A 21,015-nucleotide genomic window follows, 5' to 3' on the forward strand; every position below is an offset into this window, starting at 1 on the left:
TATGTAGATTTAACCCTGGTGTTTGCTTTCATCACATAATGTTAAGACAGCATTATCCAGAGTGTGTAACAAATATAATTGATGACCCTGCTAAGATAGCATCGTAACATAGAAATTGGCATTCTTGCTAGGATTTGAGCATAACATATAATGGGCGACCTTGCTCCAGGATTTTTCTTGCCTGAACAGAGTTTCTTTCCTTGATTTGTTACTCATGCCGTTGACCAGTGACAGTGATGTTGAACGTTTCTCTCGATCTGAACCCTCTCTCAGTGATATTAGATCTTTAACAGCATATGAGTTAAGGCGTGTTGTTGATCTGTTAAGAGTGCTATATGCCTGGAATGCTCATAGAGCAGAGTTAGAGACTTTGTTAATAAATCATTTAGTTAATGAGCAGATCATAGGCACTGTGCCAGAAGTTGAAGCTAGTGTTGATGATACCGTCCCATCATCAGGTCAGACAAAGCTTTAATCCATCATCAGTGTTATAGCGATGTTAATCCTGAATACTTGAAGCTCCAACTACAGACTGCTTGACTTAACACACAAAGAGAACAAGCTAAGCTATGGGAACAGACTAAACTAGCAAAGATTAATGCACAGGTGCAACTGGAGAAGCGAGGATTGAACAGGCTAAGCTAGTGTTGGAACAGAAGAAATTATGACAAGGTGCATGACATTCAGTACCAGTATTTGATTTCACAACACAAAAGCTTTGTGCCAAGGTTCTGTGAAATGATGAAACAAAATTTTTCCGTATGTTCGAAAATGTTGTCAATCAGCTCTCTTGGCCAAAGTCGTCGTGGTCAATTTTACTACAGCCTGTCCTTGTTGGTAAGGCTCGGACTGCATATGACACATTGTCTAGTGAGGACTGCATATGACACATTGTCTAGTGACCAGTGTACTCATTATGAGGTCATGAAGGATGTTGTGCTGAAAGCTTATTAGTTATTGCCAGAAGCTTACAGATGTAAGTTCAGAGATAAGAGTCATGATCAGACCTGTGTAAAGTATTTTTGCAAAAAGGGGGATTTATGCATACAGTGGCTACACTTTGAACAAGTTTGTGAGTTTGCAGAACTTGGAGAATTAATAGTACTTGGAGAATGTAAAAATAGTGTACCCCCTGAAGTGCTTAATTATTTGATTGACTGAGAAGTGAAGTCTGTTGATAAGGCAGAGGTACAAGCGGACCAGTATGCACTGACTCGCAAACTTAGTATGGAGAGACGTTCAAAGGTTTTGATGACAATGGAAAATCCAGTAATAACGTAACCCCAACTGATTCTGCTCCCTTCCTGAAGGCTACTTGGAGTCAGAGGGTTAAGGCATGTTTTAATCGTGGTAAGGTTGGGCACCAGGGGAGGGAGTGCTGGACTCAGGTGAAGGAACCCAAAAGACTCTACCAAAGGTAGGCCGGTGAGTCTCTTCTCAACTTTAGGGCTGCCCAGTAATGTACGTGAGGCTAACCCTGCTCTTAGTAAAGTGGGGGGGCTGTGAGAGTGGTAATCAGTCTGTAGTTGAGGATCCATTTTGTGGAAACTACGTGTTCTGTCTAAGGGTTATGTTAGCAGATGTGGAGTCACAAGAAAAGTGACCATATTACAGTATTCTAGTGTGCTGCAGTCCCTAATTTTGGATGGCTTGGTGCTGTGAGGAGAGTCTGGACACCAAGTCTTGTTAGACAGGCTGTGGAGGCTCAAGGAAGCTCCACTAGTCAATGTGCACGTGGAAACAGTCCTCTCCACGTGCCATGCTCTTGTGGGGATTGTAGATAGGCTGCCTGTCTCAGGAGAGGATTTTGTGTTAGGCAATGACCTAGCAGATGGAAAGATGAATCCAGTGCCAGTGTTGCCTATGGGACTGGTGGAGTCCACAGAGGCAGTGCAGCTTGAGGAAGAGGTACCAGAGATAGTCCCCAAGTTTGAAGATGTCAGGTCCATGGCAGCTGGCACAGCAGGCTGTGTGCCTGAGGACATAGCCATTGAGGTGGAGAGACTGAGTAAGCTCTCTGAGAATGAGAACAGCAAGAGGAAGTTGTGTGATACCCTCTCTGCTGGTGTAGGCTCCATTGAGACAGAGAAACTGAGGACACTCCCTGAGAGTGAGACCAGTGAGAGGAAGCTGTGTGATACCCACTCTGCTGGTGAAGACTCCCTTGAGACAGAGGAACTGAGGGCACTCCCTGATAGTGAGACCAGTGAGAGGAAGTTGTGAGATACCCTTTGTGCTGGTGTAGAGAATGAGACCAGTGAGAGGAAGTTCTGCTGGTCTGGACTCCGTTGAGACGGAGAGACTGAGTATGTTCTCAGAAAATGAAGATGGTGAAGTGGAGCTATGTGATGCCCACTTTGCTGGTGTAGACTCTGTTGAGGCAGAGAGATTGAGGACACCCCCTGAGGACGAAACTAGTGAGGAGAAGCTGGGTGATACCTCCTGTGCTGGTTTTGAATCCAAAGAAGAGTCAGTGGGTGAGGTTGATAATTTGTCTCGGGCCCATTCAAGAAAGACCCAGGAACGGATGACAAGATGGCATGACAAACAGTCTCGACTGAGGAGCTTCGAGACAGGCAACACCTTCCCAACTGGTGCTTAAAGCATGCGTTAATCATGATTCACCCCTTTTAAGCTGAATGTTCTGGCTTGCAAGATCCACCTTTCAGTGGGAGCTGCATGTGATGTGGAGCACGATCTAGCTGCAAATCCCCTGGGGACCTGATGGAGGCATGGACAGGAGGGAGGAGAAGCTTTCACAACTGACTGAGAAGCAATGAATGGAGAAGTCTGCCCTGCTGTCGACACACCCAGAGGTTTGCCAGAGCCCACCTGGACGGGTCTCCCCGACGAACTCTGGTGTAGATGTAGGAGATGCCCAGCCTACTGAACAGGTTCCTCACATTTTAAGCCCACAGTGAGCTACCATTCTACAGGAGGAGCTGGACTACATGCTAGAGCACACTTGTAACCCTTATACCTGAGCCCGATGGAACCTCTCGATTCTGTATCAACTACCACCAATTCAGCAAGGTAACGAGGACTGTCAGTCCCCTCCTTCCACCAACAGTAAAGGTCCAAACTTTAGCCCCTAGATGTGCCCCCTGATCTAGAAGAGAACTGAAGTGTTTCCTGGGTATGGTAGGGTATTACAGGATGTTTATCAGTAATTTTTCCACAACTGCAGCCCCTCATAAATCTATTGATGTCAGGTATATTTGGAAAGAGCAGTGTGAGACATCCTCTTGTCAGTTAAGAGCCCTGCTTTTTAACTGTTCTGTTTTGCAGGCTCCAAACAGATTAACTATGCATGCCAGTACGGAAGGCGCTGTTGCTGCCCTCTTGCACGAGGATGGAGAGAGGGTTGATCGCCCTGTTAGCTTTGGTAAGAAGGTTAAGCCCAAACAGATTGCCCCATCACTGTGAAGGAACTTTTGTCTTTGTTATTTGTACTATAACACTTTCTGTGTATTTGTACCCTTCAGACATTCATCTTAGTGTGTACTGACTACCATCCCCCTTAAAACGTTAACAAGTTTCGGGATGGGAGTCAGAAGTTAAATGGGTTGGCCTTGTTCCTTCAAAATTACAATTTAGAGTTTATATTATTGTCGGCACACCAAATGTGCTAACATATGGTGTATCCCACTCTTAGGAAAATTCTTCTTCCAGGAAGTTTCTCCTTCAAGGAGGAAGGTGTTATGAACCTGTGTGTTCAGTGTGTCTGTGTTATAGAAATTTGTATGCTTAACCACATGGTGATCTGGGGGGGTCCCAAGAGATTTCTCGGCCAGTCCCACAACTACCTGGGTTCTCACACACCTTACACCAGGTGGCCAAATTAGCTGTGCATGTTGCAATCAGCAATTGGCCACTAATCATTCTTCAGGTCACACTGTCAAGTGACCTGGGGTCAGCCATGAGGTCATGCCTAGGAGAGGTTGCCCACCCATCCTGGTTGCGTGGTCAGAGATGCAGGGTTGGGCCTTTAGACAGTATGAGGGCCGGACCTTAGGCCTCCAGCCAATCACATCAGAATGAAGGCGTGACAATCAGTCTTTTGACTAATTGAGAGTAATTGAGGTCGTTCTTCCCCTATCATAGTTGCCACGACAGGTCAAGGTGGGGCTGGCCGCTCCTGGCTGGCTACCCCCTCCAGATAAAAGCCCCTGATGACAGCCTGGCTGCTGATTCTTTCAGCTATCCTGTGCCCAGCAGGAACTGTAGGTATTCCTTGTCTAAACCCTTAGCCACTGCAGCCTACCGCTGCCCTAGATTGTAAGATGTTAGACTATATTGTATCAAGTCTAAATGTAACAATGTATTATAACTTGTCACAGAATTGCCCAGCGAATAAGTGTACCTTGTATCATGTTTCTATAGTTAAACTGTAATAAAGGAAAGAGATTTCCTGGTTTGAAATTTTACCTGGAATGTGGAATGTTGAATGTTAAGTGTTAAAAGAATTTGTACCTGATTAATGTACTTTTGTTATCTTGTACTCTTTATTTCTTGTATTATATGAAGATTTAACCCTGGTGTTTGCTTTCATCCCATAACGTTAAGATGGAGTTATCCAGTGTGCATAACAAATATAAGTGATAACCCTGCAAGGATAGCATCATAACATAGAAATTGGCATTCTTGCCAGGAGTTCATAACAATATATACACATACATATACATATACATGTGAGAAACTGCAGAAGCTGGTGACTGAGTTTGGTAAAGTGTGTGAAAGAAGAAAGTTAAGAGTAAATGTGAATAAGAGCAAGGTTATTAGGTACAGAAGGGTTGAGGGTCAAGTCAATTGGGAGGTAAGTTTGAATGGAGAAAAACTGGAGGAAGTAAAGTGTTTTAGATATCTGGGAGTGGATCTGGCAGCGAATGGAACTATGGAAGCGGAAGTGGATCATAGGGTGGGGAGGGGGCGAAAATCCTGGGAGCCTCGAAGAATGTGTGGAAGTCGAGAACATTATCTCGGAAAGCAAAAGTGGGTATGTTTGAAAGAATAGTGGTTCCAACAATGTTGTATGGTTGCGAGGCGTGGGCTATGGATAGAGTTGTGCGCAGGAGGATGGATGTACTGGAAATGAGATGTTTGAGGACAATGTGTGGTGTGAGGTGGTTTGATCGAGTAAGTAACATAAGGGTAAGAGAGATGTGTGGAAATAAAAAGAGCGTGGTTGAGAGAGCAGAAGAGGGTGTTTTGAAATGGTTTTGGGCACATGGAGAGAATGAGTGAGGAAAGATTGACCAAGAGGATATATGTGTCGGAGGTGGAGGGAACGAGGAGAAGTGGGAGACCAAATTGGAGGTGGAAAGATGGAGTGAAAAAGATTTTGTGTGATCAGGGCCTGAACATGCAGGAGGGTGAAAGGAGGGCAAGGAATAGAGTGAATTGGATCGATGTGGTATACCGGGGTTGACGTGCTGTCAGTGGATTGAATCAGGGCATGTGAAGCGTCTGGGGTAAACCATGGAAAGCTGTGTAGGTATGTATATTTGCGTGTGTGGACGTATGTATATACATGTGTATGGGGGTGGGTTGGGCCATTTCTTTCGTCTGTTTCCTTGCGCTACCTCGCAAACGCGGGAGACAGCGACAAAGCAAAAAAAAAAAAAAAAATATATACATAGACACATACACACATGTACACATATTCATACTTGCTCACCATCATCAATTCCCAATGCCAACCAGTCCCACAATAAACAGCACAAAATGCATAAAAGAAAAAAGATAAAATGCACAGTCTCTTCTTTCCCACATCTGATCACCAGCCCCTGTGTCAGCGAGATAGCGCCAGGACACGGATGAAGAAAGGCCACATTTGCTCACACTTACACATAGCTGTCATATTTAATGCACCAAAACCACAGCTTCCTATCCACATCCAAGCCCAGCAGACCTTTCCATGGCTTATCCCTGACATTGCACATGCCCTGGTTCAGTCTACCGACAGAACATTGACCCCAGTACACCACCTCATTCCAATTCACTCTATTCTAAGCTTGCCTTTCACTCTTCTGCATGTTCAAGCCCTGACTGCTCAAAATCTTTATCACTCCATCTTTCTATCACCAATTGGGTATCCCCAGTCTCTTTGTTTGCTCTGCTACTGACACATAAATCATCTTTGTCAACCTTTCCTCACCCATTCTCTCCATAGGTCAAAAGCAATTTCAATACACCACCTTCTGCTCTCTCAACCACACTTTTTACTACCCCACATCTCTCTTATCTTGTTATTTTAAGCTTGCCTTTCACTCTTCTGCATGTTCAGGCCCTGACTGCTCAAAATCTTTATCGCTCCATCCTTCTATCACCAATTGGGTATCCCCAGTCTCCTTGTTCCCTCTGCTACTGACACATAAATCCTCTTTGTCAACCTTTCCTCACCCATTCTCTCCATAGGTCAAAAGCAATTTCAATACACCACCTTCTGCTCTCTCAACCACACTTTTTACTACCCAACATCTCTCTTATCTTGTTATTGCTTACTTAATCAAATCACCTCATATTACATATTGTCCTCAAACATTTCATTTCCAACACATCACCCTCCTCCAAACAACCCTATCTACAGCCCATGTCTTGCAACCACATAATATTGTTCTGAGTATTATTCCTTCTATCATATCTATTTCTGTCCTACCAAATTAAGTTCTCTCTTCCGACACATTCTTCAGCCCTCCTAGAACCTTCATCCCCTCTCTCATCCTATGACTCACTTCTGCTTACATGGTTCCATTCACTGCCGTGTCCTCTTCTAGATGTCTAAAACACTTCACTTTCTCCAATTCTTCTACAAACTCACATCCCAACTAACTTGTCTCTCAACCCTGCTAAGTCGAACAGCTTTGCTTTTATTCACATTCACTCTCATTTCTCTCCTTTCACACACTCTTCCAAACTCAGTCACCAACTTATGCAGTTTCCCTCTCAAATCAGCCATCACTTCTCTATCATCAGCAAACAATGTCCCTCATCACCCTATCCATAAACAAATCAAACAATAATGGTGACATTATGCACCCCTAATGCAGACCAACCTTCCCTTAGAATCAAACACTCTCCTCTCTTCCTATTCGTTCACATGCATTACACCCTTGATAACAACTTCTCACTTCTTCTAGCAGCTTATCTCCCACACCATACACCCTTAATACCTTCCACAAAGCATCTCTATCAACCCTATCATATGCCTTCTCAGGATCCATAAATGCCACATGCAAATCCATGTGTTTTTCTAAGTACTTCTAACATGTATTCTTTAAAGCAAACACCTGATTTACACATCCTCTACCACTTCTGAAATCACAATGCTCCTCCCCAATCTGATGCTCTGTACATGCCTTCACCCTTTCAATCAATACCCTCCCATAAAACTTACCAGGTATACTCCACAAACTTATGCCTCTAGTTTGAACATTCATCTTCATCTCCCTTGCCTTTAAACACTAGCACTATACATGCATTCCGCCAATCCTCTGGCATCTCACCTCGATCCACACATGTACACACTCAAACAGTAGCACAACACCTGAAGGTTGTCGAGGGCTAAGAAAAGACTGAAACTCTGGTAGACAACTCTTGTTCAAGAAGCTGGGGTTACATGTTACAGGTTCAAAAGCCAAGGTGACAACTGCCCAACAAAGCCCACACCAGCACCACTCTCACCTCCAACGCACCCCAACCCCTAGTCTGCTCAACAGTCTGGCAGTGGCCAATCCCAAGCCGTGATTCAGTGGCATAACCAATGACATCGGTTGCACAATATCATGAGCCACTGATTCACAGTGTTACCTGACATTGCACATACCCAACACATTTACAGTTTTGCAACACTCCTCCCTGATCTTAAAGTAGATCACTGTACTGAAAACAATCCACTAGAAGGCATTCTCTTAAACTCTGGTGCAACAGTGGTCTTCCTGGACTCTCCTCCTCAATCTCGCTTGAACCTTTGGCTCCTCCAATGGTTGAGTCATTTCTAGTGGCAGGTACATAAGCCACTGGACTGTCATCTTTTGCATAGTTCCCAGTAGCCTCATCCCCAGCTGACTCCTCTACAACCGATGGTTGAGATGTGACTAGCCACAGATCGTGCACATGGCATGGTATGCCATCGAGCTAAACATTCTGTGCAGAGACGAGTCTGGTCACTGATCCAATGGAGCTCTGAACGTTGCACATTCTGCTGGGATGGCAGATCCACACTCTGTCGCTGACCTTGAAGTGATGTTGCATGTTCTCTGACCGATAATGCTCGCTTACATCATCCACACCAAGCAGCCTGACCTTGTACCTGAAGATTCGATCTGCAGGAGCGGAGGAAGGGTCGTCACTTCATGGCATTACACTGTGGCAATAGATGGCCTCTGCAGTAGACCAGCATTTCCATGCCACTACTGTCCTCACTGACCAGTGACATCTTCCCAATATCCTGCTGCCGGAGGGATATATGACACTTATCTCCCAGCGGCTGATGAACCCATAGAACGCCAAACTGCGAAAACAGGTGACATTGGTTACTAACTCTTGGTGTACCATGCTCCTAAAACACCAACTCCAGCTGGTCAATGACACCAGTCATATCTTGACGTCTGCCTCTCCTCCAAATGGCATATCATGATGGGCATCAGCCTGTCAGTTTCAGATAGTACTGGTCCTCAACATGGGAGATGTCCATGCTGACTCAATTCCAGCAATCTAAAACTCCTAATGTCCCTCGTTCCCACCTTATGGGCTCTGGGTCAATAGATTGGCATGCTTTGAACTCTTGCACAACATTGTGCACTTGCCATTGCTTAATCAATGTGAAGAGTCTCCAATAGAAATACAGCATGCACTTAATGCCAGGATCCCCACTGGTTTCGTGAATATCAGCAACCTCACACTCAGACACAGCAGACAGCCCTGCAGACTGACTGGATGCCTGTAAAAGACAACCACTTGTGCGGCACTATGGTCAGCGCATTAGTCTTGTTTTCAGCAGAAGTGACGAATTTGACTTCGAGCTGCAAACTGCACTCACTTATAACTGCTATTATTGTCTCCAGGCATCGGCAGATAAGCATCTCCCTAGTAGCTTTCATTTTCAGAAACGACCTCCCTGAACGTATCCATCAACCAGTAATATATGGTCTTCGAATCAGTCATCAACAACAGCCTTTTCATCTTCCATGCAAACACAAGGTTTACTCCCAGAAGTATGGCATCCAATTTGGTGAGATAAATATATAAGCATTCGTTCTGCTGTAACCAGCAGATATCCACAACAATGTTGCCATTCACCTCTAGCATGGCCCCTATTGCAAGAGAACTAGTGTCCTCCCATATGATGGCCTCGTCACCATCCACATCCTAGTGACCTTGAGTTAGATCTGAACATTTGACACACTATAGAGTCTCTGCAAGCATCAAGTGCAGCTCTGAATTGGTGAGCTTGCTGTCCCAGGAGGTGGTGATCATGCTGGCACTTCATTTCAGGTAGAAGGCCGCCACATGCACCCAGCTGCAAATAGGTAAGTGGCTTGCAAGGCACCCACACAGGAAAAACACATGTCTTGTCAACTTTTCCGACTTCCTCAGACTAATATACCCAACATGAGCTCCTTCGGACACTCACTCAGCGACTTGCAGATCAGGTTGTGATAACTGGGGAGTTTCTCAACATATGTCACAAGCACCACCCTCTCATCCACCAGGATGTCATCCAAGTACGAAGAAGTTGCACTATTGATCCTCTCGTCCCAACTCAATACAGTACTCAGAACCTTCTTCATTTCCAAGGGCACAATGCTCAGTCCATAGCCCAGCCACGTCAAACAGTATCGCCATCCCTGGAATGCCACCATCTGAAACAGCCACAGCGAATGACCCATATGGACCTGAAGGTAGGCTTTATGCAAGTCACAAGAGCAATTTTCTGCCCATGAAAGAGCCACTCTCTAATCTTCTCACTGCAGACATCTATGTTGGAGGTATATGGACTAAGATGAGAGTTCAGCTCACAGAAGCTGAGCACCAGATGCACCTTCCCTTTGTTCTCTTGAACCACAGCCATCACCAGGTGGTCCACTTCAATGCTTTGTGCCGCAACTCTTCACGTGGAACTAACCAGCCATCCACAATCCATTGTGACAACCCACATCCATACTCTTACTGAGCCTCCAGTCATATCTGGTACTATGGGGTAGTGTTCAACAGACATGGCAGCTCCATACCATCACACCACTTCTACAAAACTGCCCACTTTCTCACTGCTGCATTGCAAAATCCTTTTCATCAATAACAGGACCTGTTGCCACAGTCACTAATGCTGAAGATGGAGGCTTGTCAACACCAAACTACACATCATTCAGTGTGTGCACCATCACACCATGGAAAATGCTAATGCCATTCATGCCAAGGATGAAGTTAGGTTCAGAGGCCTAGTAACCACCACCAGCAACTCCACTGGTGGCACAAATCCCAGCAGCAGCTGGATGTGCACCAAACCCATTCCCTTGTACTGCCCCATCATCTACTTCATTTAATGGGAGCATGTGGAGACATGCGGTTGGTGTCCACCAGGGAACTGCAGCGTACCCCATCCACGATCAACCAAACCATCGACAAAGCACCTGTTACTGATCCCACCCCTCCTATGCCATTTCCTGGTTCCCAAGCATGATGAAGCAATATGCCCTTAGCGGTCACAGCAAAAGCAGCGTATGTTGCTGCATCCACCTCGGCAACCACCACATCAAGCTAAACAGTCATGGTCATAGTGGTTGAGCTGACCAAAGTCATTGCCGGTTACAACAGCTGCCTTGACCTGGTCACCAGTACGGGCAGAGCAACATAGTGCAACACCCGCCACAGTAGCATCACCATTCTCCTCAACCAACATGGCACAAGCATGGCTCAGGCTCTGGACAATGTCCATGGATTCCATGCATGAACCAGCCTGTAGGATGCAGCATGCAGCATCTGGTAGGCCAACCACAAAAGCACAGGCCAGGCCAGTGTCAGGCATGCCCCCAAACAGTGCTGCCAGATGACACAAGTCAGTCAGGTACATGTCCACCGATTCACCATCACCCAGCTTATGAGTGGTAAACTGCTTGCAAGTGTAAACTGATCTGACACAAAATTGGAAACAGGAGCTTCCTTGATTCTTTCAAATATCAGCTTCTTGGCACTGCTCAGCTGCTGGAAGACAGCAAATGCACCACCAGCAAGACACAGCAGTATGATGTTCTGTAAGCCCAACAAACCTCGCAGCTGGCACACCAGCTTGAACTTATCCAGCCACTCAATCACATTATCTGACGATCTGTCAAACTCTGGGATCAGCCAGACATCTATTACTTGATCACTCACTTGAGTCACCAGGACACTGGCCTTCCCAATGTCTTCCCTAATGGTAGACATGCCTAGATAGCTTGTAGATAGTCAATCAGCAGTACAACACCCGAAGACTGTTGAGGTTTAAGAAAAGACTGGAACTCTGGCAAACAACACTTATTCAAGAAGCTCAGGTTACATGTCACAGGTTCAAAGACTGGGTGACATCTGTCAATGCAGCCCACACCAACACCACCCTAACACATCTCCTGGTCTGCTCAGTAGTCTAGCAGCAGCCAATCCCAAGCCATGATTCAGTGGGGTGAACGATGACGTTGGTTGCACGTCATCATCAGCCACTGAATCACCACGTCACTGACATTGTGCGTACCCAACTCAGTTACAGATATACAACAATGCATACAGTGAATATCCTAACCAACCAATCAATAACACATTCACCCCAATTCTTAATAAAGTCAACTGCAATACCATCCACTCCAGCTGCCTTGCTGCATTTCATCTTATGCAATGCTTTCACATCCTCTTCTCTCTTCACCAATCAACTCTCCATGACTCTCTAACTTGGCATACCACCCTACTAAAACACCCTATATCTGCCACTCTGTCATCAAACACATTCAACATTCCTTCAAAATACTCACTCCATCTCCTTAACTTCATCTCTACCTGTTATCACTTCCCCCTTGCCCCCTTCACTAATGTGTTCCTATTCGTTCTCTTACCTTTCACACATTATTTATCTCCCCAAATATTTTTTCATTCTCCCTAAAGTTTAATGATACTCCCTCACCCAAACTCTCACCTGCCCTCTTTTCAATTCCTGCACCTTCCTCTTCACCTCATGCTGCTTTCTCTTATGCACCTCCCAATTATTTGCACTCCTTCCCCATCATACCACCCAAACACCTATCTTATCTATTTCACTACCAACTTTACTTCTTCATCCCACCACTTACTACCCTTTCTAATCTGCCCACCTACCAACTTTTGCATGCCACATGTATCCCTTGCACAATACACATGCCATCAAAGCTTCCCTAAATACCTTCCAAATACCTCCATTCCTCATTATTCCTTTCGTCTTAATTACTTTCACCTATTGCCATTTTACACCGAATCTCTCCTGGTATTCTTCACACAGTCTCCTTTCCAAGCTCACTTACTCTCACCACTCTCCTCCCAACAATGTCTCCTCTTTTCTAAAAACTTCTACAAATCGTAACCCTTGCCTTCTCAAGATAATGATCAGACATCCCACCAGCTGCCTCTCTAAGCACATTTAAGACCAAAAGTCTCTCTTTTACAAGCACATCTATTAATATGCAATCTAACAATGCCCAATGACCATCACTCCTACTTACATACATATAGTTGTGTTTATCCCTCTTTTTAAACCTAGTATTCCCAATCACTAGTCTTTTTTCAGCACACAACTCCACAAGCTCTTCCCCATTTCCATTAATAACAGTCAATACCCCATGCACCCCAATAATACCCTCAACTACCACAATACTTACCTCAGCATTTAAATCACCCATCACTAATACCCAGTCTCATACATCAAAACTGCCAACACACTCACCCAGCTGCTCCCAAAACACTTGCCACTCATGATTTTTCTTTTCATCACCAGGTGCACAAGCACCAATAATCACCCATCTTTCACCATCCACTTTCACTAACAAAAGAGACCTATGCAACTTAAAATCATGTGGAGTTAGGAAAATACTATGAGTACCTCTTCCATAAATCACTTCTTACTGTACCTATGATCACATTACTACACATCTACTTCATGTAAACTAAAGAATATTGTGCATATTGCCTATGTATAGTAAATGACTAATATGAAAACTAACCAACCTCACTACTGTATTACTGGTTTTCCTAAATACCTTTAATAATGCACATACTATGGTGCATTATTCTATATGTCAATCTCTCTAGAGCAAAAATTAGCTTAAAGATGAGCTTGAATACTATTATCAACTTACAATCACTATGCCAAGTCTAATTCTAGGTATCATAATTCTAAAGAATGAATTTCCATTTTACTATTATGAATACTGAGATATATTGAGCAACATACTAAAGATGTTGTTGTTCGCTGATGATACAGCACTGGTGGCTGATTCATGTGAGAAACTGCAGAAGCTGGTGACTGAGTTTGGTAAAGTGTGTGAAAGAAGAAAGCTGACAGTAAATGTGAATAAGAGCAAGGTTATTAAGTACAGTTGGGTTGAGGGTCAAGTCAATTGGGAGTTAAGTTTGAATGGAGAAAAACTGGAGGAAGTGAAGTGCTTTAGATATCTGGGAGTGGATTTGGCAGCGGATGGAACCATGGAAGCGGAAGTGAATCATATGGTGGGGGATGAGGCAAAAATTCTGGGAGCACTGAAGAATGTGTGGAAGTTGAGAACATTATCTCGGAAAGCAAAAATGGGTATGTTTGAAGGAATAGTCGTTCCAAAAATGTTATATGGTTGCGAGGCGTGGGCTATGGATAGAGTTGTGCGCAGGAAGGTGGATGTGCTGGAAATGAGATGCTTGAGGACAATACGTGGTGTGAGGTGGTTTGATCGAATAAGTAATAATAGGGTCAGAGAGATGTGTGGTAATAAAAAGATTGTGGTTGAGAGAGCAGAGAAGGGTGTTTTGAAATTGTTTGGGCACATGGAGAGACTGAGTGAGGAAAGATTGACAAAGTGCATATATGTGTTGGAGATGGAGGGAACGAGGAGAAGTGGAAGACCAAATCGGAGGAGGAAAGATGGAGTGAAAAAGATTTTGAGTGATCGGGGCCTGAACATGCAGGAGGGTGAAAGGAGTGCAAGGAACAGAGTGAATTGGAACAATGTGGTATACCGGGGTCGACATGCTGTCAATGGATTGAACCAGGGCATGTGAAGCATCTGGGGTAAACCATGGAAAGTTCTGTGGGGCCTGGATGTGGAAAGGGAGCTGTGGTTTCGGTGCATTATTACATGACAGATAGAGACTGAGTGTGAATGAATGTGGCCTTTGTTGTCTTTTCCTAACGCTACCTCACACACGAGGGGGGAGGGGGTTGTTATTTCATGTGTGGCGAGGTGGCGATGGGAATGAATAAATGCAGACAGTATGAATTATGTACATGTGTATATATGTATTTGTCTGTGTGTGTGTATAAATATGTATACGTTGAGATGTATAGGTATGTATACTTGCGTGTGTGGACGTGTATGTATATACATGTGTATGTGGGTGGGTTGGGCCATTCTTTCGTCTGTTTCCTTGCGCTATCTCGCTAACGCGGGAGACAGTGACAAAGCAAAATAAATAAAATATACTAAAGACAAATTAAAGTGCAGGACTATACTCATGTTATTTTCCTTTAAAAATCATTTAAGAATAACATGAACTCAATAGCTAGCACACAGTAATAATCTGAGTACACACTGAGACTTTTAGTTGGAAAAACAACTTGATAAACTGATGTCATCCTAACCTCATTCTTCTAAGAAGTAAATAAATACAAAAAAATTACTTACTTAACATGGAAATCTTCACAAAAAGGTTCCTTAAATACTGACATGCAAGTCATATTCATATGAATATACAAAACCATCTCAAATGCAACCACTTACTTAAAGCCGTATGGATCTTCTACAATTGACGTGTCGTCATCATCCTCTTCTGGTGGTACATATACTACTTCTAACCTCAGTGTTCCCTCCTGTGATGACAAAAGTTGCACAGCCTCTGCATGATTTACCTGAAAAGTTAAACAGTCTTCAACATGGTAGAGACTTGAAAAAAAAACAAAAATGAAGTGAATTTTGATGTACAGTGAACATAAAGATTTATTCAAGCTTCGATAATGCATTATTAAGCTAATCACAAACTGATTAAGGGTAATGTATACCTCGCCAAATGTTCTATTCAGGCCTTACCACTCATGTCAATTAGAAGCTTCCACCACAGGCCTGCCATACATATACAGATCTCAAACCCCATCATTCAAAAAGACGAGACTCTTCGACAATTGTGCTTTATATGAAGTTCAAAAATCATTCAGACAAAAGCAAAGATGACTGTAGGTATGTAGTTTTTTACTTCACACACAATATCATACAAAATGTCTCTTCTTTCTTGTTGATTTTCTGAATAGTATAGTGTACAGTGTGAGCTCCAAAGACCATTTGCCTCTTAATTCATCAGCAAACCTAGGGATGGGTGGCAGATATTTCTCACACCACTAAAAGCCTCCCTTCAAAATCCACTCTGTCCTTCTACAAAAGTAAAAAGCTCTGAGCAAAATAAAAAAAACATATTGCAAGTGAGAGGCAGGAGAGGTTATCTTCTAATGGTATATCATGAGACTTCAATCCCACACTCATTAAAATCAGCATTAATCAATGATCTGCCTGAAATACGGAAGATGCAATGCAACCATCCTCCTCTGTTAGTGAAAAGAAACTTTTCAATGATGACTATCAGCAAATGACTCAACTCATTTACACAGATAGTAGAAGGTTTCTTTCAGCAATGTGAATGGATCAAAGAACAGTTAATCATAGACCCTTGAGAGGATTTCTACTGAATCTGCAAAACCGTTAAAAGTTCTATCTTACAGCAAAAGAGCAAATCATCAGATATGACAAAAATAATGAGCATAAACTGATCATCTAAATTTTTCACTCTAGACTTCACTGCAGAAAACAAAGAAATTGCAGTTCATCTCCTTCAAATCATCTTTGCACAGACCATGAATAGTAGCTTCATTGGTAGACTCAATTTAAACTTGCCTTGCAAATAAACCTACTTGCACTGTGAACAAATTAGACTTAGTTCTGGCTACAAAGAAGACTTGTTTATATAGACAGGGTTGTGTGGAGGAGAGTAGATGTGATGGAAATGAAATGTTTGAGGACAATATGTGAAGTGGTTTGATCGAGTAAGTATTGAAAGGGTAAGGAGATGCTTGATAATAAAAAGAGTGTGGTTGAGAGAGCAGAAGAGGGTGTGTTGAAATGATTTTGTCACATGGAGAGAATGAGTGAGGAGAGATTGATAAAGAGGATATATGTGTCACAGGTGGGGGAATAAAGAGAAATGGGAGACCAAATTGGAGGTGGAAGGATGGAGTGAAAAAGACTTTCAGCGATCAGGGCCTAAACATAAAGGAGGGCGAAAGGTGTGCAAGGAATACAGTGAATTGGAACGATGTGGTATAACAGGGTGGACGTGATGTCAATGGATTGAACCAGGGCATGTGAAGCATCTGGGGTAAACCATGGAAAGGTCTGTGGGGCCTGAGTGTGGAAAGGGAGCTATGGTTTCAGTGCATTACACATGACAGCTAGAGACTGAGTGTGAATGAATGTGGCCTTTTTTGTCTGTTCCTGGCGCTGCCTCGCCGGAAGAGAGGGGGGTGCTATTTCGTGTGTGGCGGGGTGGCGACAAGAATGGATGGAGGCAGCAAGTATGGATATGTACATGTGTATTTATGTTTGTGTATGTATATGTATGTATACATTGAAATGTATATGCATGTATAAGTGCATGTGAGAGCGTTTATGTATATACGTGTGTATGTGGATGGGTTGGGCCATTACCTTGTTTGTTTCCTTGCGCTACCTCACTAATGCGGGATATGGCAGTTAAGTGTAATAGATAAATAAAAATAATAATAATAATATTTTCCTGTCTCACCTCTGCTCTTTTAATGTCCTCTTTTACATATTCAAACTTGACCATTACACAATTGCTTCTAACTAGTATATCACTCATGATTTTCTCAATATCCATGCCAGTATGAGTGAAGATAATATCTAAGTGAATGAGAAACTTTAAAATGGGACCATTTGAATTTAAGTCTGAGCTTGAGGAAGATGTGAAGGATTCATTTTTATCCAAAATTCTTCAATCTAAGTTTTAGTAGAAAAAAAGTGACTGGGTTAAAGGAAGTAGTTGTCTGATGATTCTTCTGTGATGATAGTATTAATGTTTGGTCAGTGATGTGTTCGATGGGGATGGGATGAAATTTGTGGGTATCAACTGCTCAAGCATGAGGCAGGCGTGAGCTGTCTATTTCTAGATGGAAGATGGTGGATGGCTATGAAGTAGCTTGGGTGGGAGAGGTTAAAGTTAATGCAAGAAGGAACTGAGTGTTGAACATATGTGGATGCTAAGTATCTTATGAATGTAAAAAGCCCAAGAAAACTGTTTCAGGAAAACACTTCATTGAAGTCCTTAGCAAATGACAACAGCACTTACCTCCTTCAAAGAGATGTCATTGACAGAGAGTATAGCATCTCCAACATAAAGATGTCCTGCACGACTGGCAGGAGTATCAGGATTGATGACTGAGATGAGGATTGGCACACCATGCTCACGTCCACCCTGAAAATCATATCTTTTTAATAAGAGATCTTTCATCTAAGTTTTACTTAATCATAATGAAATGAATTTCAACAATGCCTAAGTTCTTGCTTGTCCTACACATCATTGTTAAAGTAGGTGCATGTAGGGCGTTTCGTTTCAGACATTTTTTCTCTCTCAAAATTGCAGACATTCACAAAATGGTGTGTCTTACCCTTATAATTACCTCAGGACCAATCCCTATAAAACAGTCCTGCTGTTATGCAGGACCTTTCTAAAGCCTATGCAGTTCAAGGATAACATACTTCCAGTAACAGGGAAATGCAGACTCCTTTACAGTGACATGATATACGATAATCTATACATGGCAATAACCTGAAGGTAAAAAAAACAATTGTGTTAAACCTCAGAGCCTCTCAACAAAATACATTCAGAGTATACCAAGGAATATATCAAAAATAATTTAGACAAAAATACATGATAACCTGACAAGGAAACTAGATTGAATATTCAATAAACTTTCAGGATAAACTGGAAACCTGCATGAAACAACAACAGAGATATCTAAATGAATATTTAACTTAGGGTGAAATTAAACCCATATGAACCAAGGATATATAATCATGTAATGTAAGTGGCAGCTAAGGAAAATATTCTTATCCAATAGGTAAGCCTTAAAGGCTTCATGCTACGCTGTCATCATGGATAAGTCTTTTCATGTATGCTTTTAAACAGTTAGGTACTCTCTCATTCTCTCCCTAACATTTATAAAGGACATTATCATGCCATTACAAGCATCTTAACAAGGAATAAACACGTTAGGAAGTATGAAAATCTGTTTCTCTCAGGTGTAGTGTCCTGTGAGCCTTAAGAATCTCTGAGATATACATGGGTTAAACATCTCTTAACCCATCATTTTCTGGTGAGGTTAAAAACCTCACCTCATGCTGGCTCAGCCTAGATCCACTCCCTGATCAATCAGCAACCTCCACTTGGGAATGAAAGCATTCCCCCCTGGCCAGTGGCTGAGGCAGAGCAAGAATCAACAACTTGGAAAAATGCCTACAGCACACTGCCAAAGAGAAAATCAGATTTTCATTCTTAAAAACTTACATTTCTCTTCTAGGTTGAACCACCCTTCAAGCTTTGAGAGCATATCAATGTGGAGAAGGAGTATCAGATAAAATCTTTCTCAAGAAGAGTATAGTATACAACTAAAATCAGTTCCATAAGAATCATCCTTTGATACACAGATCTGTTTACCATAAGGTAATAACCCCAGTGTTATGTAACAATGATTCCCAACATCTAAAGTAGGTATCATTTACCTTTAAACAGATCTTATCACAGAGTACACAAAATACAAAAAGAATGAAACAGAAAACTATTTCACGAAAAGATAGATTGGAATTCAAAAGTAACAAAAAATACACAGAGATATATCATTACCTTTGTGTTAAATTCATTCGTTACAAAGCACCTGAATGGGGTGTAAAGGATGTTTTAATATATGTCCATTTTCACTTTTCAAATATGTTTATAACATACGAAGTCAAGTGAACTAGTCTGCATTGTTTAGGTACTAGTTTCGATCCTCCTTGGTTATTGGTGTTATATATGCTACCTTGTAAACTTTTGCAGTTTCACTTTCATCAAGATCTTACCTTAAAAATATCATCATTGGTTTCAATTTTGCTATTTTTGTCTCTTCCGAGAAACATGGATGGAATATCATCTGGTCCTGCAGCTGAAATTTCTCTAAACTGATCAATCAATCTGATTATGTATATTGTTTCTTTCATGCTTGCTCACTGTTTGCTGCATTAGCATGGTAGTTGCCAGGATCAGATAGAGAAAAGGCTTCATTCCCTTACATCCATTTCCTAGCTGTCACATGTAATGAACCAAAACCTCAACCCCCTATACACAACCAGGTTCCAAAGACGTTTCCATGGTTTCCCTCAACTGCTTCATTTATCCTCATTCTATTCACTGACAGCATATCTCCACCTGAATACCACATCACTCCAATTCACTCAATTCTATGCACATCTTCCACTCTCTTGCACATTCAGGCCCCAAGCTCTTGGCATCTTTTCCACTTCATCCTTCCATCTTCAATTTGATCTCCCCATTCTCCTGTCTCCATCCACTTCTGACACATATATCCTCATTGCCAACCCCTGCTCCCTCATTCTCTCCTTATGTCAAAAGCATTTCAGCACTCCCTATTCAGCTCTCTCAACCACACTCTCTATCACCACACTTCTCTCTTTCCCTTTTATTACTTACTCGATCAATCCACCTCACACCACAAACTGTCCTCAGACATTTCATTTCCAACAAATCTACCCTTCACACATTACCTTTAGCTCATACTTCACATCTACATAACATCACTGGGACTATTATACTCTCAAAAATACCAGTTTTTGCTCTCCCAGATTACGAACTCGCTTTCCACATATTCCTCAATGCTCCTAGAACTTTCACCTCCTCACCCACGCTCACTTCTGCTCCCATGGTTCCATTCCCTATCATGTCCATTCCCAGATATCAAAAAGATTTCTCTTCCTCCATATCTTATTCATTCTAACTCACATCCCAGTCAACCGGTCCCTTTGCTATGTTAAACATAATAACCTTCCTTTTGTTCACATTTTCTTTCATCTACCTCCTTTCACACACTACCAAAGTCAGACACAAACTTATGCAGTTCCTCACTCCACTCTACCATCAGTGTTGTGTCATCAGTGAAAAAAAAAAAAACTCAATCACAAGGCCTCTTCACCACCTACAAACTATATACTCGTCCCTCTCTCCAACACCCTTGCATTTTCCTCCCTCATCATCCATCCATAAACACATTAAACAGCCATAGTGATGCCACACACACCTACCACAGATCCATCTTCACCTACTTGTACACATGCCTCAGACTCTTCATAAAAACTTCTTACTGCTTCCAGTTTCTTTCCTCCCAAATAAACTTCCATTAGGCAACTCTATCAACCCAATCATATGCTCTCTCCAGATCCATAAATGCCACATACAAAACCTTCAGTTTCTATAACTATTTCTTACAAACATTCTTTAAAGCAAAGACCTGATCCACACATCCTCTATCACTCTCTGAAGCTACAATGTTCCTCCCCAGTCTGATGCTCTACACGTCTTCACCATATTTATCACAAATCTTTCATACAACTTAACAGGTATACTTAACAACTGCATACCTCTGTAGTTTGAACACTTACTGTTCTCCCCCATGAATTGATACAATAGCTCTAT

At 42.5% G+C, this 21,015-nt stretch overlaps 1 protein-coding gene across 1 annotated transcript in view; it reads right to left on the reverse strand.

Moving 5' to 3' along the window:
* Window positions 1-21,015, reverse strand: part of LOC139750632 (Golgi-associated PDZ and coiled-coil motif-containing protein-like) — a 544,937-nt gene that overhangs the window by 247,816 nt on the left and 276,106 nt on the right. The window contains exons 7-8 of the mRNA XM_071665307.1: window positions 17,620-17,745; window positions 14,988-15,115 (exon numbers count right to left, since the gene is read on the reverse strand). Of these exons, the coding sequence (XP_071521408.1) occupies window positions 14,988-15,115; window positions 17,620-17,745 (254 nt within the window). The remainder of the gene's footprint in view (window positions 1-14,987; window positions 15,116-17,619; window positions 17,746-21,015) is intronic.

Source organism: Panulirus ornatus, chromosome 10, assembly GCF_036320965.1.
Source record: "Panulirus ornatus isolate Po-2019 chromosome 10, ASM3632096v1, whole genome shotgun sequence".
Taxonomy (NCBI): Eukaryota; Metazoa; Arthropoda; class Malacostraca; order Decapoda; family Palinuridae; genus Panulirus; species Panulirus ornatus.